At 42.3% G+C, this 26,938-nt stretch overlaps 1 protein-coding gene across 9 annotated transcripts in view; it reads right to left on the bottom strand.

The window, feature by feature from the left end:
* Window positions 1–26,938, bottom strand: part of UNC13B (unc-13 homolog B) — a 237,437-nt gene that overhangs the window by 36,632 nt on the left and 173,867 nt on the right. For 8 of the 9 annotated variants that reach the window (XR_009251620.1, XM_058694990.1, XM_058694991.1 and 5 more), the window contains 2 exons: window positions 2,499–2,545; window positions 18–96 (listed from right to left, as the gene is read on the bottom strand). Coding sequence is in view for 8 of the 9 variants with exons in the window: in XM_058694990.1 (XP_058550973.1) it covers window positions 18–96; window positions 2,499–2,545 (126 nt within the window). In the remaining variant the exon portion in view is untranslated. Of the gene's footprint in view, window positions 1–17; window positions 97–2,498; window positions 2,546–5,034; window positions 5,058–14,227; window positions 16,741–16,832; window positions 16,954–24,877; window positions 25,401–26,938 lie in introns of those variants that run through there. The other variant, XM_058694993.1, reaches the window with a different exon arrangement.

Consider the following 26,938-nt stretch of genomic DNA (forward strand, 5'->3'; position numbering starts at 1 on the left):
TTCAAAGAGTCACTTACCAGATCACTGACAAGTGGCAGTGGCTTCTTTCTACGTAGATCTGGCATGCTGTCAATGCCATAGAGCCCTCCAGCTGGCCTAAGGGGAGAAGAAAATATGTCAAGACTTGTTATGGCAGGTTCAGTGTTCTATTCTCCTTGCTCACCCTCTCCCCAGAGGAAGATGAACTGATTTCCACCATGTGCCTTTGAGAGGGGTAAGGAAGACACAAAGTGAGAGAAATAAAACCATGGAATGATGAGCAATGGAATCTGCTCTCGGGGTGCCCCTCCATGTTTCCTTCTATAATTTCAGCCAAAAACAGAGAGATCTTTTATCCAACAAGGACACTTCAAGGCACCTGTTTACTTGAAGGCCCTTGTGCTGCATAATGCAAGGAGGGAATTGGTAGTTAAAAGGGCCCCTCCCTAGACTCAGGCCACAGACTCTGCTCCCCAAAGATAAGTGTTTCCTGGCCTGTGCTAGAACAGAGCCCACAGGAATGGCTCTACAGAAGAGCTGCTGCCTACGTGAGAAAGACTGCTAATGATATGTAGAAGGAGACTTTCTCCATCCTGAGTAAAAGAGTCACCACTTCTGTCCATTCAAGCATCCTGAAGAAAAAGGTCTCCATGGAGAGGAGCTTGCATAACCAAGTGGAGGGAGGATAAGTGGGATAGGAGACTTCCAAATAACCATTTAGAGGGGGAAAGAAACAAAATTTAGGAAGGAAACAATAAAAGGACTCTGAAAGTCTAGCCTAGCCCTGTGGATACATCAGCAGGGACCAGGAAAAAAAAATTACAGTTGGAGCAACTGGAGATTTCTAAAACTTTTATACCATTTCTATGCATTCTGTTGTTCTTTGCCATTTCTTCCATAATTATATGAATAAAATTACAGAGAACATCCTGGAACACCATTCTCACAATGAGATAACCCGGGTTTTAGACCCAACTTTTCTACTAACTCACTCTATGTCCTTTGCCAAAATTCCTTCCTTTCTTTGGGTCTTGACGCCAATTCTATAAAACAAGGGGAATGAACTACAAAATTTTTCCAACCTTTTAGGAGTTGTCATTCCGAACCTCAAAGAAAAGAACTCATATACTTGGCTTTAATGAAAAGAAGGAGATGGGGAAGGTGGTAAGATAGTTACATGGTACACCATAACCGATCTAAAAAGAGACATGCTGCAGAAAAATAAGTACTGCCAGCAAGCTATATAGGTAAAGAATGGAGCCATAAATTAGATCAAGGCCAAGAGTTGGAACAGACAAGCTGCTATGTTGATTTCTAATAAACTAGCTTCCTGAGCACAGGAAATGAACTTTGCTTTCAATGAGACTACCAGAGCTAGGGAAGTTCTCAACTTGTGACAACTTCTAAGGACTAAGCTGAAGGAAAGAAGACAGAAAGGCGTTTACAAAATCAATGCATGGCCCCATTTAAAAATAGCTTAGATATGTTCCATTATCATGTATGTATTTTATAATCATTAGAAAAAAAAGCTAAAGTCCTGAGGAAGGGCTTGTTGAAGTAGCAAGTTTGTGGCTAATTCTAAAAACTATACTATGCACCACTCAAGGTTCTTGCAACATAAATGAGCTTTAGACAAGAGAAGGATAGCTTATTCCCATGACCTATTAAAACACACACACACACACACACACACACACAAAAATCACAAGGAAAAGGAGTATGTAAAAATTTAGTACGTAACTTTATGATCTGTTCTTATTTCTTCCCTGATCATGAGGGAGAGAAGGCAGCCACTGGAAATTCTTATGTCAGAAGAACATACGTCTTATGTCTTTTATGGGACAAGGAGAAAAGGAAGATCCTGAGAAATAATGGACAGTGTATGTGCCAGGGAGAGGTGGGGGAGGGCACTTAAACTCTTTTCTCTCTTGGGAATAGTCAGTTATAGACAGCAATTGAGCAGCTGAAAATGACTCTTTGCTGCAGTCACATGGGTGTGAAACTCCCAAACAAGAAGCACAGACAGAACACACAGAGCTCCTAAGGGATGCTACTTATGTCTTGACAAGAGTAGAATGGAGTAAGTAGGTGACTCACAACAGCTGAAGCAGGACAGAGCCCAGAGAGTAATCTAATCAGCTACACTATCAACAATGGAATAAAAGAGAACTGTGTCAAATGCAGATATTTTTCTAGTTTCCTCTTTTATACCTAAAAGGGTTATCACTAACTATGATGCATTGAATCAAATTCTAGAGGCAAAGATAGGGAAGCCCCAAAGCTCCCTCCCCTGCTTCAGGGGAACCATGCTATAAAGCTCTGTCTTCTGTCTTTGAGGAGTCAATCTGCAAAGTTCTTCCCTCTCCTCAGAGAACCAACCAATCCCTATAGCAGAGCCTCTTCTTTCCCAGGATCCAACTTATGGAGTGTTTTCTACTGTTTCTCAGGGGGAAGCTAGAAGCAGCATGAGAGACTGTAAAATCCACAGAAACCTAGAAACCTTGTAGGGAATCACTTACCCTCCTGGGAGCCACTGGGGCAGAGAGGGGTTACCATCGTCTGGAATCTTTAAAAAGAGATAGAAAAAAAGTTAAATCCTAGAAAAGATGGGAGACAGCCATATTTCTTTGGCCAGGCAGTAAGCAGTAAAGTAGGAATCTCAGAGAAGAGTAGGTCACATACACAATGTGGTGACATAGCCAGACTGATGTCTAAGCAAATGCCCTGATGAGCCAGAGCAACAAGCAGGTTGCCAAAATGAGTGCTACTTTGTCTCCCTTCTCCCCAGTGAATAGGAAGGATATAAGGTCAAGCTCTAAGGCTAAGGTCCACTGGGAGTGTGAGAACTATCAGAACTTCTATCCCCCTCACACAATTCACTGGTATATATAACAGTAAGCCAAGGCCAAAAAAACAAAAAGATCCAGTTAGGCTTCCAGGCCCTGCTTAAGCAAAAGGACCACTTCATATAGAGTCTGGCCTTCTTCTAGTTATATTCCTAAATTCCCTTAGCTATCACAGAGTGGTGACTTGGTCCTTCTGGACTCCCATCTCATCTTGTGATTTGACTTTGTTCAGGTTCCTTGAAGCCCTAACTCACAGACATTCTACATTTGATAAGGTCTCTACATATGACAAGAAAACCCAGGGCAGGTTGGATACTTAGATTATCATTCTGGTGCTGTTTATGAGCTCTACAATGAGAAGTTGAAAACTGAGGTACCAAATAATTCAAAGAAGAAACTGCCTGAAAACAGTTTTTAAACATTTCTCCACAAACAAGCAAAAAACTGAAACAAAAACAAACAAAAAATCCAAAAACAAACATTAAAACACACACACACAGAAAAAAAATAAAGCAGTGTAGACAGAAAGTTCCAAAGCTTCTAGGGCTTTCTAGAGAACCAATGGTAAATGCTGTTTAGGCTCAAACAGAGCTAGTGCTAGCAGGTCTGGGGCTTTGTGCCCCCTTCTTGTCCCCTAAACTCCCCAAAACTCTCCTGCCTCCTAAAACCTGGGGTCCAGTTAACTATCCTGGACCAAATGTGCTCTAGGACAAGGGAGACAAAGTAAGGTATTTAACTTGTACAGGGGGTAAAGTTTTGGGAGGGCCCTGGCTGGGAGAAGTTATGGATAAAATTAGGTAAAACAGAGTAGAAAAGGGAGAGGTAGGACAGGCATGGTGTTGGGTAATGTAAAAGTGGGTAAGAATTACCCTGGGTCAGCAGTAAGGCTCAAGATGAACTTTGGATATAAGACCCTTCTCAGACCGTTCTCAGGTTGTCTGGATTCTAAGTAAGCTTATCTGCCTATTGACTACAGCCCTTCACGAACCCATTTTACCTTATCTGGCTCTTGCCCTGGTTCTGTGGGTGAGATGATACTGGCAAAAGGACAGCCAGGCCCCCAAGGAAACCAGAAGTGGATAATGCAAGTCCCCTAAGGTTGCTTTTGAGGGGTAGCCTATCCCTAAATCCCCAGATCCTACCACACAGAACTTACCTTCCCTTTGGAAACAGTCACTGTACTGAGCAGATTTTTATTTCCTACCTAAAATTAGATGTTTGCCAGAAACCACTGACCTTAAGGAAACAAAGTCACAAAAAGTCTCTGGGAACCAGGGTTCAACAAACTCAGATCATACACATTTCCTGTGCTTAGAGGGGACAGTGGGTCTGCAGAAGCCTGCAGACAAAAGCATAGAGCATGCACACACAGGTACTGAAGGAGGGTTGTGAGAATGAGAGGTGGTCTAGATAAAGTACCTACAGCGGGTACATTCATAGACACAACTTATGCCTGAGAGAAACACAAGGTGATCATGGATCCTGCACACAGGGCGATAAAGCATGTGCGCACACCCATTCGAAAAAGGATATTCAGTGTTCACCCGGGCCTGAATCACAAGCAAAAGCAAACCCTCACGGTCTTCAAGAACCAGTGCACAGCATGATTTATACAATGCATTCACATGGCATGGGGGAACCACATCACAGGTCTACAGAAGCTTGTGTTCACAGACCAAGAAACCTGCTCAGAAGCACAAAGCACATTCACACTTAGGGCCCCAGGCAAGAGGCACAAAATGCCTACAGCAATTCCTGCTCTCAAATACAAAGTGTATGCATGCTGGGCTCAGCAAGGGTTTACAGCATATGCCAACCTGCAGCAACAAGCAAAAAATGGACAAACACTGTGCAAAATAGAAGAGAAGGCAATCAGTGTTTGGGGGAGTCAAACTGAGTACAAGTATAAGCACACACATGCTACATTGAATGTGCACCATGCTGGCACACACATTCTCACACTGTGCTCCAGGGATGTCTGCAGGAGCATACACAAAAATGGAGCATGCCCACAAACTGCTTTTAGGAAAAACAGACTATCTACATGAGTCAAAGCTCAGAGGCACAGATCACGTGTGTGTGTGCATGCATGTGTTCGTCCACACGCACACGTGCACACACACACACACACGCACACACACACACTGTGCTCAGGAGAGAAGGGTAGAAGATAGACAACACAAAGGACCCAAAGGGCCAGAGGCACAACCTGAATGGCTCCTCGCTTTCCTTCTGCAAGGAGAGAGAAAGCAGGGAAAAAAGGGCAGAAAGGTTAGTAGATTCAGTCCCATAGCACGGAACCCAAAGAAAATGCCAGCTAAACCTTAAGGGACATGGAGGAAAGGAAGAGATCCTCTGAACAACTGGTTAGTTCACAGAGCCTAACTCCAAGAATCCTTACCTCCCCTATTCACTGGCCCCTCCTTTTAGTTTAGACCATTCCTGGTTTGGCTACTCAAACTAAAGGACAAAGCCTGCCTGGGGATTTCAATCACCTTTCTTCCCTTTCCAAAGTGGCCTGCATGCAGCATCAAGGAAACCAGTACCACACACTTTGTTACCAAGGGCCACTCCAACAGGCTATCTGATCTGGGCTAAGCACAGAGGGAGTTCCTTCCTTGGAAGCTACATGAGCGCACTCTGGATCTGGGATAAGTCCTCAAACGCCACAGGCCTGGTGACTGAACCCTTTCCATTTCACAATGCAGGCCATGCATTTGCCCAGTAACCCTGGCCTGTTTTCCCAAAGCCTGAGTTAAGTTAGGCCAGGTTAAGGCCTGGAGTTAAGGCTAGGACCGGGATACTCAAAGGCCATAGTTGGGGGCATCAACTGGCCACTGACCTACAAAGTTACCATGATCTAGATGACAAAACCGTGATGGCAACTCCAGGCCTAATTATCTATTAAATCCAGAACAATTCTCCAAAGGAAATTGATGCTTCCAGAAGGGCTTTAGCAAGTCACAGAAAAGGAAGATAAAGTCCAGAAATTACTCCTCCTAATCATCAGACTACATTGTCTCTAGGCCACATATGGATAGCTCCACAGGTTTCCTTCTCTAAGGCAAGTACATTCACCTGGGCTGATCAGCTACCCTCTTTCTTTTCCCTCCCTTTTAAAGATCCACTGACATTACATAACAAGTAAAAGGGAGAATCATAAAAACTAATTCCTAAGTTTCCAATTTTTCAGCTATTTTTGATGACTTAATGGGTCACCCGACCTGACAGAAGAGTTAATTCAGGAATAGGAATCCTCCAAAATAGTGCAGCTATAGGAAGGTGAATGCGATGCAAAAGACACTTGCTGGAATGGGTCATATCTCTCCTACATTTACACCCACCTCCCTTATTGTATTCTGCTGTCTTTGAAAATGAAAATTAGGCAAGGAACACTTTAACTGACCCTGTGATTCAAATTGGAAAGGTTTCTCTCCTCCTCCACTATCTTGAAAATACACTGTATACATCATGTCAAAGTTACTTTGTGTCTTTCTGTTCTCCCCAGAGTTCCCCATAATACCTAAGAATCTGCTGACAAGGCTGTCAAGGCTCTCCATATATATATATATATATACACACACACACAGACACACACACAATTTTACCCTTGTAGCCTGAGGGCTTAGCACATCTCCCAGCATTTGTATGTAGTTAAAGGAACTGAACTTTGAGGACTTAGAAAACAACAGCTTCTCAGAACATGTCTTTTGCCAATCACCAGAGAAAAACGTAGGTCTGTTAGCCAGTAGCCTGTACCATATTCCAGACTGCAAGGAACTGCTGTATTAGCTCTTTAGTTTGTCCCACCCACTGGACAAATATAACAAAACCTTTTCTTTTCTTTTTTTTAAATTTATTTTTGAGAGAGAGAGTGCGCACATAAGCAGAGGAGATGCAGAGAGAGGAAGACAGAGTATCTAAAGCAGGCTCCATGCTGACAGCAGAGAGCCCAACGTGGGGCTCGAACTTGCAAACTGCGAGATCATGACCTGAGCTGAAGTAGAACGCTTAACCAACTGAGCCACCCAGGTGCCCCCTTTTTTTTTTTTTTTTTTAAATGCTTATTTTGGAAAGAGAGAGCGTGCACGCTGCGACTGGGGGGGGGGGCGCGAGGGGCAGAGAGAGAGGAGACAGAGGATTGTAGAAGTGGGCTCTGCCCTGATAGCGGAGAGCCCAGTGTAGGGCTGGAACTCACCAACTATAAGGTCACATGACCTGAGCCAAAGTGGGACTCTTACCCGACTGAATCACCCAGGCATTCCACAAAACCTTTCTTGTTAAGAGTCAAACTTTTTGTGCTTCCTAACTTCTTAAAATGCCTTAATATTTTTCTACTTAGATTTAGTTTTCAGTTTAAGTGCTATATGTCTAGGGGAAAAAAAAAAAACTGCCTGACCCCTAAGAATGATAGCACTCTTCCAGACAGTCCATTTTATAAGGAAGGGACATACTTCCTCATCATTAAAACAATCTTAACTCCATTGTAGTTGGGAATGAAAAGACTTGAGGCCCTCCACTAATATGAGCCTGCATTTCCTTACCTGTAAAAAGCAGATAAGAACTCTACCTCCTAAAGTTACAGCAAGGATTCATTTCTTCAACAAGTACATATTGAGAACCTACTACACACTAGGTACTGTCCTCAGTGCTGGTGATGCAGCAGAGAATGAAACAAACTCCCTGATCTTGATAAGTTTCTATTCTAGAGTAGGAGCTGATGATTAATAATCATGAAGACAATGAAAGTAGCTAACATTAAGTGAACACATCATGTATCTGACATTTTATTAGAGTAAGCTCATTTATTTCTCTCAACAACTCTACTGGGTAAATACTATTATCTCAATTTTTTTGTTGATTAACTGAAGATTATCACAGAAGTTAAAAAACATGCCTAAAGTCACAGCAAGTGGCAAAGCCAAAATTCAAAACAGGCATTTGGTGCCAGGATCTATAGAGACTCTGCTGCAAACTTCAGGTAAGGGTAAAAGATAATGTCCCTGTGGTGATGCTACAGTTACTATTAAAGTTTTACAAAAGGTTGTCAGGAAGGCCTTATTGATAATGTGACATCTAAGCAGAGACCAAAAGGAAATGAGTGAAGAAGCTATTCAGAGTTCTAGGAGAAAAGTACTCCAGTCAGAATATACAGCAAGCCCAAAGCCTGAGGTGAGAGCATAGCCGGTGTGGAGGAACAGCAAGTCTGCAATAGAGTACTGGTTCAAATAGGGCTCTGCAAGCTCATAAGCACTTTAGCTTTCATTCTGATACTGAAAAATCAATGGAAGCTTTTGAGCAGAGTAGTGATATGATCTAACTCATGTTTTGTAAGGATTACAAACTCTGATTGCTGTGGGGAAAACAGACTGTAGAACAAAGGTAGAAGGAGAGAGACAAGTTAGGCTATGAAATCATCTGGGTAAGAGAAAATGGTGACTTAGACAAGGATAGTTAGTGGTTAAGGCAGAAATAGTGGTAAGCTTTAGGTTACCTTTTAAAGGGAGAGCAGGCAGATTTACTAACTGATTGGATGTGGGCTATGAGAAAAAAGGAAAAGCCAAGAATGACTCTACGGATTTGGGCCTGAGCAGCTCTAAGAATCGAGTTGCTGTTTACTGGTAAGATGACTATAGGAAAAGTTGGTTTGGCAGGGGCTTGGGAAAAGGACCAGGAGTTTGGTTTTGGTATGTCGAATCTGATACGCCTATTTACTTCCAAATAGTAATGTTAAGTAGATGTAGAGTCGGGTGTTCATGGAAGATGTCTGGGCCAGAGATATAAATCTGGGAATACTTATAAAACTCATGATATTGAAAGAGATTATCTAGACCATGAGTATGAATAACAAGAAATCAGGATTGAATCCTGGGATGCTACAAGATTGGGAAAATGAAGAGGGACCAACAAAGATGGTGAAGAAGGAATGGTCAATATAGAACTGGGGAAGAACCAATACAGAGAGGTGGTCTGGAAACAAAGTGAAGAAAGTTTTTCAAAAAGAAGCACCTGAGGCATAAGGACAGACTAAAAGATCAATGGAATAGAATTGAGGATCCAGAAATAAACTCTAAAATTTACAGTCAGTTGATTTTTGTCAAGCGTGCTAAGACCATTCAATGGAGAGAGTTTTTTTCAACAAATGGTGTTTGAATATCCATATGCATATGAATCAAGTTGGATCCCTATCTCCCAAACACCACACAAAAATTATTTCAAAATGGATCATCGACCTAAAAGAGCTAAAACTAAACAACATTTAGAAAAAAACATAGGACGGGTGCCTGGGTGGCTCAGTGGGTTAAGTGTCCAACTTCGGCTCAGGTCACACGATCTTGCAGTTCATGAATTCAAGCCCCACATCAGGCTCTATGCTGACAGCTCAGAGCCTGGTGCCTGCTTTGGATTCTGTGTTTCCCACTCTGCCCCTCCCCACTCACACTCTGTCTTTCTCTCTCTCAAAAATAAACATTAAAAAATATGTTTTTTTAAAAAAGAAAAAAACAAGGTTACTTCTCTGCAACCTTGGATTAGACAATGGTTTCTTAACTAGGAAATCAAAAACACAATCCACACAAGAAAAATATATATTGAATTCCATCAAAATTTAAAACTTTTGCACTCTATTTCATACCCATTATAATGGCTATCACAAAAGAGAGAGAGAGAGAAAGAGAGAAAGAAGTAACAACTGTTGGCAAGGATGTAGAGAAATTACAACCTTTGTGCACTGTTGGTAGGAATGCAAAATGGTGCAGCCACTGTAGAAAACAATATGGCAATTCCACTTCTCGTTATGTACCCAAAGGAAATGAAAGTGAGGATTCAAAACTGATATTTATACACCCATGTTCACGGCAGCATTATTCACAATAGCCAAAGGGTGGAAGAAACCCAAGTGTCTATCTACAAATGAATGGATAAACAAAATGTGGTATATATACACATACAACGGAATACCATTCAGCCTTAAAAAGAAAGGACACATGCTACAACATGGATGAACCTTGAGAGAACATTATGCCAAGTAAAATAGGCCAGCCACAAAATGACCAATATTGTGTGATTCTACTTATATGAGGTACATAGAGTAGTCAAATTTAGAGAGACAGAAAGTAGATGTGGTTGCCAATGATTTGTGGGAGAGGAGAATAGGGAGTTAGTTTAATAGGTACAGAGCTTCAGCTGGGGAAGATGAAAAAGTTCTGGATAATGGATGATGGTGATGGTTGCACAACAACATGAATAAACTTAAAATGTTTAAAATGATAAATTTTATATCATGTATATTTTACCACAATAAAAAAATTTAGGGGTGCCTGGGTGGCTCGGTTGAGCATCCGACTCTTGACTTTAGCTCAGGTCATGATCAAACCCCGCATTGAAGCTCCATGTTCCTCATGGAGCCTGCTTAAGATTCTCAGTCTCTCTCTCCCTCTGCCCTTCTCCCCCACTTGTGCATGTTCTGGTTTAAAAAAAAAAAAAAAAGTTAAATAAAACATGTATGCTTCAAAAACTCCATCAAGAAAGTGAAAAGACAAAGATTGTGGGAAAATACTCACAAATCACATATGTGATAAGGGTCATGTTCCAGAATATATAAAGTTGTCTTACAACTCAACAACAAAAAGACAACTCAATTTGAATAGACATTTCTCAAAAAAAATATAAAAATGGTCAATATGCACATGAAAAGATGCTTAACATCATTAGCCACTAGGGAAATGCAAATCAAACCACAGTAAGATACCACTCACGTCCAGTAGGATGGGTAAAATAAAAAAACACAAACATTAATAAGTGTTGGCGAGGATGTGGAGAAATTAGAACTCTCATGCCTTGCTGGTGGGAATGTAAAATGGTGCAACCACGCTGGAAAATAGTCTGGCAATTTCTGAGAAAATGTTAAACTCAAGAGTTATCATATAACCCAGCAATTCCACTTCTAATATATACCCAAGAGAATGAAAAGATGTCTGCACAAAAACTTGTACACAAATGTTCACAGCAACATTATTTGTAATAGCCAAAAAGTAGTAAAGAACAAACCAAATGCCCATCAAATGATGAAAGTAAACAAAATATAGTATATCCATATAACAGAATATTATTCCAACCACAGTATCGATACATGTTACAACATGGTTGAATCTTGAAAATATGCTAAGTGGAAGAAACCAGTCACAGAAGGCCACATGTTATATGAATCCATTTATATGCAATGTCCAGAATAGGCAAATCCACAGAAACAAAAAGTCAATTAGTGGTTGCTAGAGGCTGGAAGCAAAGGAGATTGAAAAGTGACCACTAATAGGAAAGGAGTTTCTTTTTGGGGTGATAGAAATGTTCTGGAGTTGATGGCTGCATAATTTGGTGAACATACTAAAAAAACAAAAAACAAAAAACAGTAGTTGTGCACTTTTTAAGGGTGAACTTTATGGCATGTAAATTATAACTCAATAAAGCTATTAGAATGAAAAGACAGACATAATCAATTACGTCAGGTTGCTGATTGACTGATTAAGAGGAGGACTAAAAATGAACCAGGAGTTTGGCAATATGGTGGTCATCTGATGGCCTTGACAAAAGCTATTTTGGTACAATAGTAGAAATAAAAGAATCGAATTTTTATATAATGCATGTGACAGTACTTAAAACAGTGCCTATGTAGTCTCCAAAAGAGAAGATAAGGGATGAAAAATAAGAACTCAGTGGTAAGCTACTAGTAACCTTAGGCCCTAAAATGTTCCAAGCAGAGCAGTGAAGAAAGGGAAATCTTAAATGTTCCATTGTGGTAGTAGCCACTGTTACTAATATTGAATCAGTTTACCAGCTTAGGGTGGCTACTGTTCTGGACTCTGTAACAAAAGTGTGTGGGTGAAAGGCTGTTCTTTGTGCTCACCTTGCTCCATTCTTCCTGCGCTATGGAATGTTGCTGGAGTCAGGCCTAGACCCAGCACCCTCCACCGCCCCCCCTGGAGCCCACAGGCCAGACTTGATCTTGGCTACGACCCAGAACTTTGGCTTGCTTTCTTACTGGTGCTTCAGAAAACCTACCTTGTCTCATTATCACTGCTGCTGCCACCACCTGCTTACCACAGCTACCACAAGATCCTGCATTACCCACCAGGGTATCAACTCAGAAGGGAAATTTGCAAGCTGAAAAGTCAGCCCAAGTGTGTTGGGTGTTCATGCTAACATCGACCACCGACCAACCAACCGCCAAGGTTAAAGGAGCTGGTAAGGAAGTACTGCTTTGATATTTGTTGTTTCTATTGTTGCTGTAATGTAAAAATTTCTAAATGCCCAGTGAGAAGGAAAAAGGGCTGCAAAGTTAAGTGGAGAAAGAAATCCCTTACAGCTGAGGAATTATAGAAAGCTTTCTGGAAGAGGTGATATTTTTTTGGCTATACAATGAAGGACTAAATTTTGCTAGGCTGATTTGATGAACACAGCACCTTAGACTAGAAGGAAGCATCTATATGCGAATATGCTGAGAACAGAAAGTACAAGGTGAATTTGTGAGACAGCAGGGTTTCCTTTTGGGTGGAATATAGTGGGACAAAGAGATAAGCCTGCAAATGCAAACTAGAGACCAACTGTAATGGTCCTGAATGCCAAGTGAAGGAATTTAGACTGACTTGTCCGTCCGTCCTTCCTTCCTTCCTTCCTTCCTTCCTTCCTTCCTTCCTTCCTTCCTTCCTTCCTTCCTTCCTAAGTAGGCTTCACATCCAGTGAAGAGCCCAGTGCAGGACTTGAACTCACAACCCTGAGATCAAAACCTGGGCTGAGATTGAGTCGGACAAATAACCAAATGAGCCACCCAGGTGCCCCTAGACTTTTTGGATAAGCTATAAGGAGTAGATCTAGGGATATTTGAAAGGAGCATGTGATTTTTTTAATTTTATGATGGTATTACATTCATTATTCAGATTCTAAAAAGCATAAAAAGATATACAGTGGGAAAAAAATTTATTTTTCATCCCATTAGTTTTTCACCTAGTACTTTTCCCTAGGGGCAATTAGGTATCAGTCTCCTATGTATCTTTGTTAGATATCCTACACAAACAGACACAGACACTATGGGTCTGTATATTCTTTCCCTCTCTTTTTTCTACAAATGTGGGGCATCTTATACATACTGTTCTGCACCTTGTTTTTTTCATATGGCAATATGTCTTGGAGATATCTCCATTTCAGTAAAGAGCTACCTTATTCTTTTTATAGCTATATGGTACTGTATCCCATTGTTAGGGGGTGCCAGTAAGTTATTTAGCCAGTCTTTCTTAACAAACATTGTTTTCACTCTTTGCTACTAAAAACAATGCTTCAAAAATAGAACACATGTCCTTTCCACATGTGAAAATAAACCTGCCAGATATATTCCTGGAAGTGATTCTGGGGCTCAAAGGGTATGTAGAATTCTGATACATTTTGCCAAATGTCTTCCTTAGAGGTTATACCAATTTACACTCCCATCCCACCAGCAATGTATGAGTGCCTGTTCCCTCACACCTTTGTCAACACAATATGTTTCATAATTTTAATTCTCCCTTAAGAACATTAATCAGGTTATATGCATAAGAGGACAACCCCATTTACATTCAAAACTGGATGAATACAGCATATGCTCTTTGGATAAATTTAATTTTGATTGGGAGAAATAATTTTAAAACTACATTATCTCCATGCTGCCTAGAAAAAAAAAAAGTTCTCTCATTTCTTGATTCAAAACCATTCCATTCTCCAATTTAGGTGAGAAGCCTTTAGCTGGAGATGGAAGAAAAGGAATATGACCTGTGAAAGGCAGATGGCTCTTGGGCAGGGAAAGCACTGGACAGCTTCAAGTCGAAAATAAAGTTCTGTGTGAAGTCCAGTACTGGGAAGAAGAAAGTTCAGGATAAGGGATATTCCTACAATGGCCCATCAACTCCTGGGGAACTAGCAATCTTATCTCAGCAAGAAACCCATGAAAAGAATAATTTTAAAATGCAATATAGGATTGCATCAGCCCCTCTAGTGCCTGTGAGCAACATGCCCATTCCTGCCTCCTACACACCAACTTCACACTGGAATATCCTAAAAGTCCTGCAGCTGTAAACTACTTCTGCCCACATGTTCCTCCCTCTTTTAAAAAGGTAGCTTCTAAAGCCACACCCACCCCCAAAAGATTGGAAGTTCTGTTTGAGATAGGAACCCCTTTCCTGTTGCTTTAGAACCCTCTTTCACTCCAGTTCCCACAGGATTAGTTTAAAAATCTGTATTCGAGTAATTTAGACGGATTTAAGCTGTGGGCCTCCCCCATCACCTTGTGAAACTCACCACCAAGCTGGGTCTCACACTTGTCTGATGGAGACCATACCCAGCCAGCTGTGACCCCATTAAACATTGATTTGGAATACCTGACTGTATGTCTTCTACTGAGAGATGGTTTGCCTTCTGTACTAGCTCGTGCAAAAGTTTTTTCTGTCTCAGTCTTTTCTCTCTCAGAACATTTTTAAAGTTGTTGATGCACTTGTTGAGGTAGATGGTCTCTGCACACACTTGCTCTAGGCTTAGTCTGCCCTGCTTGGGAGATTCAGGCCTGGAACAAGTTTCATTTCCCAGACATGGAGCCAGAGCAAAACCTGACAACGCATATGCAATAGGCGAGGAGTTAGAAGCCAGAGAGAAGTTGCTGGGATCCTGAAAGGTTTGGTCTCTCTGTGAAGAGATGCCCACTCCACCAGAGACCACACTGAGCAAGCTCTCACTCTCCTGACTCCCAGGGCTCTCCACAGAGAAATCCTGAGCACCCTCTGAACTCAATGTCCCAAGAAGTCTATCACTGTTCTCTGACTGAGAACCACTTTCATTGCTTTCCAGGTCCTCAGGACTGATGGACCCACTATTCTCAAGCTTCTGAAACACACCCTGCAGAGCTGAACGAAAGTGATGAATTGCTCGGCCCAGTTTGCTTTTGTAAAACTTAATTTCTAGATCTTCATCCTCCTGCGAGCCAACCAGACCACAGGAGGACTTTTCAAAGACATCTTTAAGGACCTGAGTAGCATGTTCCTCCTCCTCATTCAAGTCAATATGAACCATGTCACTGAAAGTCTCAGGCCCTATAAGTTCCTCCATCATGCGATCACGGCTCAGAGTTGCAAACCTTCTGGACTTGTCTGTCAAAAGGTCCTCAAGCTGCTTTGAGCTTAGAATATCAAGCCCAGCTTCACAGGCCAGGAGCTCGTCTTCTGTCTTCAGCAACCCAGACAGTGACAGACAGCTGCCAGCCTCGCTTTTATTGCTGCAGTGGTTTTCTCTTTTTCCTACACTACATACTTCAAATCCTTCGCTGGACTGTTTGAAAACCTGGGATGTCCCAGAACCCTCTTTTGAGATTAACACTAGGGAAGGTTCCTCAAATTGATGGAAGGTGGACAGAGTAGTCTCTTTCCCTGTCAGCTCACCACCACAACTGTCAATGATAACTTGGGAGGTTCCTAATGTTCCTTTTACTTCATCTCCTGGCTTAGACACATCACTTGACTTTATGAAATTATTCTCGGGTGGGAAGGAAAGGCCTTGCTGCTCAGGGGTTTGAGGTTCTCTGCATTGATTTTGAGCCCTCATTTGAGATGCTCCTGTTATGGGTCCTGTGTCCCCTGTTTCCATCTGAAGAAGTGATTCATGCTGGTTTAAAGAATTTGAATTATGATCCTGAAGTTGCTGCAAAAATGACAGAGACTCCTTTGGGGGATTCTTATAGCACTGTGGCCAGCTTGGTTCTTCTTTGGTGGCAATCCGGACCCCTACACTCTGCAAAAGGATGGATTTCTGCAAGATGAAGTCTCTGTGCTCTAGATGGGCAAGTTTCACAACAGTAGGCCTGGGGGCTGGGGCTTTGCCTGCCCTGTAAGCCTCTTTGATGTACCTGTTGCACTGCATGCCATTAACACAGAGGTGCATGGCCAGGAAGCTGTGCACCAGTTCCATGGTATTTTCCCCATCTTGCTCTGGAAGTCCATACAGATACAGAATGGCTTCTTCACTGGGTCTGTCCACATGGGGTTCCTGGGCCTTTTCCCCCACACATACCTTAGGCAGAGAGCTGCTGCCCACCTGCAAGCCTTCTATCTCACTCAGAACTGAGTCTACACAGCTAGACACTTCATCCACTGAACCCCGGACTTGGCTCAAGTGCTGCTGCAGTTCAGCAATTTCAGTTTGGAGACGGCTGATGCCTTGTAGCTCTCTGATTATATAGTCTACTATATCCCCCAAAGGCTCTCGCTGTTCACAGCTGCAGCCTTGGTGAGGGCCTCTGGACAAAAGGGACTTGGCTTGATTCCTTTCTGAGGGCTCTTGACAGCTTGTGCTAATGCTGACAGATGAGAGGTCCTGAGAGCCCGACCCTGAAGCACAGGCAGTGGAGCCCAGAGGAAGCTGACTGCTGGTCTGCTGCTCAAAGCTGCAATGCTGGGCCAGGCCTCCATCTCTATCCCCACTAATGGCTGAGGCTGTGGACCCACAGTGAGGGAGCAGGGAGCTGTCCTCTGGTAAGGATTCAGCAGGGCCTGAGGACTTGCTCTTGATGCCACACATAGTCTCTGACTTAGCCTTATCTGGGGACAGCCTGGAGGAGGGTCCCAAGGTGACCATGATTTCCTCCTCTGACTCTTGCAACAATCGTTTCATTTTTTCCCTCAGGGTCTGAGGGATTCTCTGCTTCTTCCGTTTATTTCTGGTCAGAATGCTTACCAGAGATTGTCCTGGAAGGCAATAACCTGCCCTAGTCTTTTCAGTCTATTTCTAGCAATTAAGGCTGGCTGATGTTTTGGGCTTAGCCCACAGTGCTGCCTGGAATGATCCCATGTGTAGTCTCCAAACCCGGCACATGTCCCTGGATCCTGGCTTGACTCTTATCCTGTAGCTAGTGAAAAAGGAAAATAATGCACTCAGGTCAGAAAGCAGCAGAATAATTTTAATCTGAATCAAACTGTCAAGCAGGAATAAGAATATTACCTTCTAAGACTGTAGAAGTCAACCCTGACCTATCTCCCAATGCTGGCCTTAAAGGCTATAGGCAGTCACTTCTCTTTCCTTGGCTTCCCATCAGAGAAATGATGTATCAAGTCATTGTGTTCTGGGCAAATACCCAAAAACATCAAGATTAAGACAAACTCCTGGGAAGTAGGTGGGTAAGGTCAGTGAGTGACTGAACCTTTACAATTCAACAATAGAGTCGGGTTCAGGAATGAACAAATAGATGTTTAACTACCAAAGCTCAAATTACATACACAGTGAAAGACAAAGACAAGACATGCAATGTTTATTTTCCCAGTTGGTTGTTCTGGTGAAAACTCAGCAACTCAGATGTTGGTTCCTGCCTGTGCTTATAGCACAAAGTGTTTTCCCTTTGCTCAGTGGGAGCAACCCTTCACTTGGAGAAAAGACCATGGTAAGTATTTCAAACTTGGAGAAAAAAAGTTTTCTAAACTTAATTCTAGAGTAAGGTGGTATTATGTAAGCATAGTCATTGTCCAGACTCAGGTACATTAAGCATGTTTGGATCTGGAGGGGCATGTGGCCAAAGACACACATGTGGTGGACACACAGCAGGGAATGAAGGAGGCTCAGGAACAGCCTGGAGTCCTGAACTCCGTTTAATAGTCCCCAAGGGCTTGGTGCAGCCTAATCAACACACAGGTTTGGCTTTCCTCTTCCACAGTGCATCTCGTCTAATGCCTCTTTCAGAGCACCAGGTTAAGTGATTTTCCAGAGTAACAGAGGATTGCTCTAGCCCTCTGGCCTAGAGAAAACAATGCATAGGACAGGAAGGAAGTTGGTTATATCAGAGGGCTCCAAGGTCCTTTGCTGTTCTCCAAAAAGGTGAAGACAGCTTGCCACCAGACTTGCCCCTAATACCCTAAGCTACCAGGGACTACCACAGAGGTAAAGATGACTATTACCTTATATGGGGTGGTTATCCATTTCCTTTTTACTAGAAACATGCAAAGTGTAGGGAAGGAGCAGAGTATAAAGTACAAAGAGAAAAGCTAAGAGCCCAGGAATGCATGGGACTGCCAATACTTTCTGCCTCTGCTAGGTTACCCTGGGAGGGGTAAGACTGGTTGTTGGGAGACATGTAATCCTTCATGTTCTTCAGTCGGAGATGATTTCCCCATTTTCTAGATTTGATCTGTATTTCTAAATTGTCTCAACTCCTGCCTCCCTTTCTTTTTCCCAGTACTCAAGTTAACCCCAAAAGGGGAAAATTGCCTGTGAAGAACACAAGCTGACAGCTCCCACAGGAATTCATTTTAAGGAAAGGTCACCATCTATAGTTTGTGGGCTTAAAAGTTAAAAGCACTGTGCTTTCCTAGACTAGGAAGAATCAGAAGCATGAGTCACAAGACTTGGGATAAAGATCAAACTGACCCCTTTTACTGGAAATAACTAGGCCAAGAACCAAAAGTCAGAAACTAGATTAATTCCCACTTCATGTCTTCCCTTCTTCCCTGTAGCTCACCTAAAAATTCTGCTACATCTAGGAATTCCTCACCTAAGGATGCTACCCATTCTGTGAGGCACTGCAGAGGCCACATTAATGCCTTTTAAGCACTGTTGATTTACTCCTATGTCTCAAAGGGCCAGGATCAGCTATATCCCTAATCAGGCCAACTCACTGTACTCTGTGACAGGGGGAGGGAGAGGGATAAAGAGGAGATGTTCTATATGCACAACCAGAACTGCTGGGTCTTAGGATTAGTGCCTAGCTGTCTAAACAGCACAGGTACCAATTCTAAGACTGACTCATCAAATTATTCCTTCTCTCCTTCCACAAGTGCACATCTGTATTTCCAAAGCTACCCTCTTTTACTCCCCCCAACTGTGCAAGGTCTAGGTGCCTCTGCTTTGGTCTTGGTATCTTAGCTTTGAACAAGGTCCCTGGCCCAATAAGGACTGGAACTGGTAATCAGCCTTTCAAGTTTGTCTCAAAGAGAAAGACTGCTTACTGAACCAAGATGAAAGTTCTGTGTATGACCAGACCACATGAAGCCATGAGCGAGTTCTACTAGATTGAAAATCAAAAGACTTAAGTCAGGTCTTGCTTCACCAATGATCTTGGATTAAACACCTGACTTCTCTGTTCCTTAGTTTCCTCACCTGTACAGTAGGGAAAATAGTCACAGGAATGTTACAAAGCATGCCACCACCCATAAAAGGTATGATTTGAGTAAACCATGACTTCTATCCTAGCCCCAAACTCCTATCTTTCCTAGTCTCTTTTAATGGTCTGTAGCACTGCCTGCAATCATACCACTGACATGTGTCATTCTTTGTTAATCCTATTTTCTTCTAGAAGTTTTTTTTCTTTTTCCTTAAGATTAAAAAAGGAAGCAAAACATTCAGTTCCCAGTATTTTGCTCAGGTGACAAGGGGCTTGCCATGTACCCTCAGGCAGTCTGAAAGCATGCAGAAGGGACAGATACCTATAGGAGGCAAGTTTTTCTGTTCAAAGGCTGGTGAGGCCCAGAACCCATTGCCAGGTCTTCCAAGACCAGCCCCATTTAGGTCCAGAAAGCAGCTTTTCAGGAACAAAAATGAAACTGATTCTCCCGCTATTGCTTCAATGCAGGCCAGGTTAACTTCAGGCCTATTTGTTTTTCAGATCAATACTCCAGATAGGCTTGGTTTAACTTCCTAGACAGTCTTGCCAGCTGTCCCCTCCAAGAGTGCAGTGCCCACAACACTGTCTGGCAAGTCATACAAGGGGCAAATGGCATAGTCACTGTGTTCAGGGTCTTTCCCTACAGCCTCCTGAAGGACTGAAGGCAAAGCTGCCTGGTTTCCTACGTTACTAAAAAATAGGAAATTTCCAACTAGAGCTGCCATAGCAACTTCTTCCAGCCTCAAAGAAAGATGCTTGCTTCCATATTAAACAAACTCTCCCCAAACCTTCTTATGAATTGGTAATCACTACCCTGGATGAACTTAAGAATCACCTTCTGGGGATATGGGTTCCCCAAAGGCACCAAACCCACTCAGTCATCCAGATATTTAGGTTTTGAAGCAGAGGACAGAGTTCAATGTAATGCCCAGAGAATCAACCAGTTACTTTGCCCAGAACCCAATAGGATACCAGAAGCCAGAATAGGCTGAAAGGGCAACCCTTAGGGCCAAGAGGCCCAAGTCAAGTCCACCTACTCCCCCAGCCTCTCTTTGCTACTACTGTCTACAGGAATAAAATAACAAGGGCCAAAGAATGAGGACAGTTTGACCTCTAAATCAATTCAATTGACCTGTCAGGCACCAAGCTATGTGCCAGGAATGTAAGACACATGGTCCCTGCTTTCTAATATATTAAGGTTTGGAGAAGGAAATAGGCATATTCACCATCACAAAACAAAGCAAAACATGTTATAATGCAAGTTGTAATAAACAATAGATAATAGACATTAATTCCAATGATGGGGGAATGGAGGGGCAGTGAGAGGCCCAGCAAAATCAGGACAGGGAAAGCCATAGAGAAGTAATATTTGAGCCAGAATGGGATAAAGAGGCATTGGGGTCCACCCAGCTCAACTTGACCCTCTGGACTCCTTCAAGATACCCAGAGCCGTCATTCTGCCCTGTCCTATTAGCCTATCTACTCTCGTCAACTTTTCAAACTTCATACACACACTCTAAAAAGTAACCACACCTTTCTCCTTTCTGCTATCTTTCTAAGGAATGACTAAACCTAGGAAAAATAAGGAAACCCTTTCAAGCGATATCTCCGTTTGAAAAGGGAACACATCAAAATAAAATAAATAAATCAAAAGTAGTAAGCTTCAACAAGAGAGCTGAAAACTATGGCAGGGAATAAACCCTTAAATCGCATCAGCACCAACGTACCAAAAAAAGTCAAGAAGAAAAAAAAACAACTCAGTTTTCTGAAATGGCTGATTCTTTTGTGTCTTTCTCTACCTTACCCAATAAATGTGATTAGGAATGCGAGTATTCCTTGTAAAATTGCTTCTGACCCAAATCTTGGCTGGGAGGAAACAGCTGGGGACATCTGAGAACAGGCCAGAACTCTGTATATGTATCAAGCAGCCTCTCACTTTGTGTGAAACAAGCCCAGAAGGCAGAGAGCTAAGAACTCTGACAGCACCTCCCACCTCCCTTCTATAGAGGTCAGATCATTCCTGGGCCATTTACCAATTATGTTGCATGGCTAATATGGTGGGAGGAATGGATTTCTAGGGCTACAACAGATTTGGGTACTTTTAGGATGTTAATCTTTGGGAAAGCACCAATGCTTACAAAGATTCCTGTCAGAGAAAGTAATCAGGGTCGCATAGTATGAAAAGTGAGATTAGCCAAAGGGAATAAAGAATGCCCTAGATTAAATGCATCACAAGGTCCTTAGGTACTATAGTTCCTAGGACAGGCCATCCTTCCTCATCAGCATTAGGAGGAACTCCATTTATAGGCCAGAAGCTGGACACGGTAAAAGAAAGAAAACCTCAAACATTGTATACAAGAGAGGAGACAGAACCTCTGGTAACATACAGTACCATAAGGGAGGATGCAGCCTTCAAAGGGTTGGAATATCAAGACCTCAAAATGAAGAATGAACGCCAGTCATGAGAGCTGGGTATTCTTGCCCTGCCCTGCGCTCCCTTTCAGCAGTACCAGCGTTTACTATACCAAGGAATATAACCAACCATAAAGCAAATACATATGCACCCAGAATCAGATACTCATGACAAAGACTCTCTCCTTTGATCAAACCTGAGTCAGGTTGCTCTGAGTCCTCTTTCTGACAAGGCCCCTGACCTTCAGCTCTGTTTGTTCGGTCCACTTTTAGCAAGAATCCTGCTGGGTCAGTTTAGTGAAAATTCTTCACCTTTGATATCTGACCAAATTCCTTAACCACCACCTTGGTGTGCCTCCAGCAAAACTCCTGTCAAGTCAGTTTAGCCAGACTTCCCCTTATCCTTGATGTTTCCTCTTAGTAATTTTCCATTCACTGACCCTCACCCTGTTCCTTAGCTATAAATTCTCAGTCTTCCTTGTATTCAGAGTTGGGCTCAATCTCTCTCCCTTACTGCAATACCCCAATGTAGTCTGCCTTACAGCCTTTAAAAAACGTCACAACGTTTTTTTCTTAAGCATCATCATACTTTTTTCCATACTACTTCAAGGTTCTCATGAATTGACTGAAGAAGGCATGTGAGCAGGTATGTCTAGCCTCTAAAAACTACCCCCTCCCCACAAAAAACCCCACATTCTCTATCTCCTTACTCTGCTGTAGTTTCTTCAGAGAACTTATTACTACCTACCTGATACATCATATATTTGTTTGCTTGTTTATTATGTGTCTCTTTCCCCTACCTCTTTATTCTGGAATGTGAGTAGAGACTGTTTGGCTCACTGCTATAGAACTGTTTTGCTCACAGCACCTAGAACAGTGCCTGGCAAATAGGGTGCTCAAAACAAATTAAATCTTGCCATTGAATAAAAGGAATCAGAACACCAAATCAGAGAAGTTTAGATTTGAAAGAGACTCTTATACAGTACTAGGCCTGGAATCTCATACTACATTGTGATCTAGCCTATGGAGTAGTTTTGTTTAGCTATCACAGTGTTTTCCTAAATTTTAAATGTGAAAGTCTTTTAGGGAGGACAGCTATTCTAGGTTCTCAAAAGTTCTATTACCCAAGTTTAAACACTTCACCCAAAATGATACCCTTGCTTTTGTTCATCTGTTTTACTTTGGCAGCCCCCTGAATGGGAGGTTCTTGCTTGAGGACTCACAGTGGATGTGAATTCCATTACAATGGAAGCTGTGCTTTGTTTTTGATCTCCCAATGCCTGGCACAGGGCACTACTATCCCAAGCATATGACCTGACACAGTGGGAAGTCAGTGCCACAGAAAGGATAAATGAGTGATGGCAGAGCTGCATTAGAATACAAGTCTCCTAATTTCTAGTCCACTTTTGTTTCCCTCACAATATGCTGCCTTCCAGTTCTAGGTTTATTTTTAGACTGATGGCTTATCACCCTTTTTTATTGTAAAAACTAAGTTGGGAACTTCTCCCTAAATATACTTAAATTTTTCTGGAGTCTCATTCAAGACAAATAAAGAGGGTAGTGGCAGCCCCAGCCTCTGCTAGAGGCTGGTAATTAGTCTGTATCTCTCTAGGATATGAGACTAGTAGGAAGAGGCTGTGCCATGGTTCCTTGTCATTCCCATAGTTGCTATCATGAGGCTTCCATTTGTTCTTCCAGCTGGAAGAGGTGCCCTGATCCTTGTGCTAATGATAGGTCTAGAGCAGCAGTGTCCAATAGAAATATAATGTGAGCCACATATGTAATTTAAAAATTTCTAGTAGCCACATTAAAGTAAAATAAAAAAAGTAAAATTTACTTTAATATATTTTATATAATTCATTATCCTATCATTTCAACATGCATTCAATATAAAAAATATTCATCATATATTTGCATTCTTTCTTTCATGCTGAATCCTCGTATTCTGTTACATATCTTACATTTACAGCACATCTCAATTGAGAGTAGCCTGTCTGCCAAGACAAGTACTCAACTACCACATATAGCCAGTGGCTACCATATGGGACACACAGGTCTAGAAGGCTGGGATGGGGGACACTCTGGAGAGCCTTCAAAACCTGGCAGCAGATGTTCATTACAGGCTGCCATCCCAGGGGCAGCAGAATGCTCTGTTCTTTCATTCATCTTTTCACCTGCTCAGTTTGATCCTAGCTGGAGGTAGCACATTTCCATTTTATGACACGTTCAATCCTCAAAGCTACAAAGAACAAAGTATTAAGGCCCTAAACTGCAGAGGATGAGACCTTTTCTCTCTTTCAATCTGACCCTTTCTAGATCCCCTGTAGCAATATGTAGCTTCTTTCCAATACTTTGGGCAAAACTACAGGTGAAACCTAATTACTTCAATAGAAGCTACCCTTTACAGGGAAGACTTAGAGACTTCTCACAGACGAGCATAATCTCAATGCTGCTGAGTCAAAGATAGACTATCCTATACAACTCACACTAGAGGGAAATGTAACAATAGTAAAATTATATTTGTTTAGAATCTTATAGTTTACATGATTCCTATTTTATCATGACATCTTTTATCATCAGAACCCTATGAGGCAGGAAGGAAGATCATTCTGATTTCATAAATGAGAAAAATGAAGCTCAGAGAGGCTAAATGACTTGACCAAGGTCACTGAGGAGACCTAAGATTTAAAAAGGGGTCTACATTCTATAGTTAGTGCTATTTTTACCATACATGCATGATGAAAATGGACAGATTATTATGCATGTGTATACACACTCAACATTGAGGAAACTCAGGATGACTTTTCTGTCTATATGGCATATGCACATGAGAGGGAAGAATTAATACATCAGACAGAAGAACAGTATAAACACACTCACACAATGGAAAAATAGAAGGGTTTCTTAATATACACAGGCATATACCAGAAGAGGAAAGTTGCCTGAGTAAACACACACACACACACACACACACACACACACACACACACACACACGAAATAAAAGAGGAGATTATCTATCTATCTATCTATATATAGATACAGATATAGGCACATGGAGGAAGATATGGCTTGTGTATAAGCATTTAAAAGGAATGAATGAGTTGAATGAGTTTCTATTATGTACACACAGGAAGGAATGACCAGGTTATTTATAAACATGGACATATCAAGAGGTGGAAACAGATTATTTGTATACAAGTATGCACACATTCAGAGGGCTGGCTAAGTTATTTACATACATACAGGAGTGTAAGAGTACCAAGGAAGAACAGATAGTCAGATTATCAGCATATAAACACATGCACGTGAAGATTCTACCCTCAGGGCTGAGTATGCCATTTTTCACTCATTCTAATGACCCCCACCAGCAAGTTGGCTCCAGCAGTTATGTAATTAATGTAGCTCCTCTGTATTCCACCCACAAATGCTTTGCTTTTGTCCCTGCTTGTCATTCAGTCAGTCATACACTCGATACCACTTACCTTGCTGCTGCAACCAAAGTAAGAGTTAAAGAAATGAAAAGGGAAAAAAAAAACCATTAAAACCACAAATTCTCAAGTTTTAGAATACAAGTGCCGTCTTTAAGAGGAAATCCATTCAGGAGCACTCCCTGGTTTGACAGAGAAGCCACAGGATGAACTTTCTAAGCCACAGCATGGCTTCTTGCCCAACAGACAAACAGAGCCAGGGAGCTATTATTCTCAGTTGCACCAGCTGGCTGGCTCCATGGTGCAAAGTTGATGATAGGAACAATGCCCAGCAGAGAAATCCCCTCAGTGAAAGGCTGGGCAGGAGTCTCGCTGGCTACAAATCTATAAATCCAATCTGGTCCACACCTCTGCTGAGGGGGACTCTGATGACCAGCCTGCTGAAGGCAATAGCAGCCAAACTTCAACTGGATGTGGAATTCTAACCCAATCGATTCCGGGCTTTGAGACTGAGACGGAAAGCAGGGCAGCTACTGCTCCTGCTGCTGCTCCTCCTCCTCTCCAGCTGCTTCCTGCCTGCAACCTCCCATAGGGCACCAGCTCTCCTCACACGTTCCTGGCGCACACACCCCCTTTCCCAGAACACTCACGCACACACAAACCTCGCCAGCAAGCTCACTCACACACCCTTGGTGAGTGTCTCTCCCACTTGCTAAATATAGATCTTACTCTCTCCCCTCCCCCATTTCTTCCTCTTGTTCTTCTCCCCCCCTCCCTTCTTCTCCCCTGCCTATCCACCTCTCTCAAGTCTGGGCTATAGGATATAAAGAGACTTAAGACCAGCAATCTATAGTTTGAAGAGCTCCCAGTCTCAGAGAGAAGACAGAACACAGCAAGAAATTACCAGAGCACAATACAAAGGCAATCATGCCTTCTACTGAAACAAACGCTAGGTTTTTTTTTTTTAGTTGATTGTTTCATTTTTGTTTTTGTATCTATATTATCTGCTATCTGCATTTGGTGAAGCTGGAAAACAGGTGAATTGCCCACGCGCAGTTAGCATCAAATAGCACTATGTTCTCAGAGTAGATACCTAGTCCAGTTCTTCCTGAACAGCCACAGCAAAAGAACCAACTGGAAAACAAGAAGTCCCTTAGGCTGTGCCAAGGCAATGATTAGAGAGATGTAATGATTAGAGAGATGTAAGGGAAGCTGGGTGGGCTAACATAAACCCTCTATTGCAGAAGTCTGGACCACAGATTGTTTGGGTATCCAGAATTAGGATAGCCTCAAGTGTAATCACATTAACCAAAAGCTGTTTACGATTCAAGGCTCCGGTTTCATGATCCCAAATCTCCCAGCCCCTCTTTGCCAATGGCAGCCCCATCTCCATGGAGACTTGCTAGTCAGGTGGCTCTCACATGGCCCTAATTCCTAATAACTCAACAATTCTACTTAGGACTCATCAGGAAATTGAATGTCCTTATCTTCAAAGAGCACTCAAGTTGTTCATTGCAACATAATGCCAAACATAAGCCAGGGACCCCTGAAGCCCTGGAGCTTAAAATGCCAAATACATCAAATATATAATACCCCTTTCTACTCTGCACCCACAGGACAGCAAAAACACTGTTTGAGTCCAAAGAATCTCAGAATTCTTCTCAATATAGGGCTCCAATTACCAGTAACAATCCAGTGAAGCCATTCCTATTCTACCTCCTCTGAGCCTGATCTAATGAGAGAAAGCCCTTCTCTTCCTTAGGCCAACAGAAGGTGGACAAGTTTGATTCAGTCAGCATGTCCAAACCAGGCTCTCAAATCTTGCTACTTCTGCTGCCCTGCAACATTCTTCATGACAATCTACAGTAAAACATGGCCCTGATAGCCAAGAATTAGGCAGTCAGGCTATGGGGGCCACCCTAAAAACTGTCACTGTGGAACAGGCAGCCCTATATGGTAGATAACATAAGCTTTTAAAGGAGGAATGATTTCCTTGGCTTATCCAAGATCCTGAGGAGAAAGTGTTGATTCCAGAGCCAACATTTGCCTCCCTACTGCCTTCTTCCAGTAACATTGCTTCCCCCTCAACCCAGGAAGAAAATTTAGATTCCAAAA

The sequence above is a fragment of the Neofelis nebulosa genome, chromosome 12, assembly GCF_028018385.1.
Source record: "Neofelis nebulosa isolate mNeoNeb1 chromosome 12, mNeoNeb1.pri, whole genome shotgun sequence".
NCBI lineage: Eukaryota > Metazoa > Chordata > Mammalia > Carnivora > Felidae > Neofelis > Neofelis nebulosa.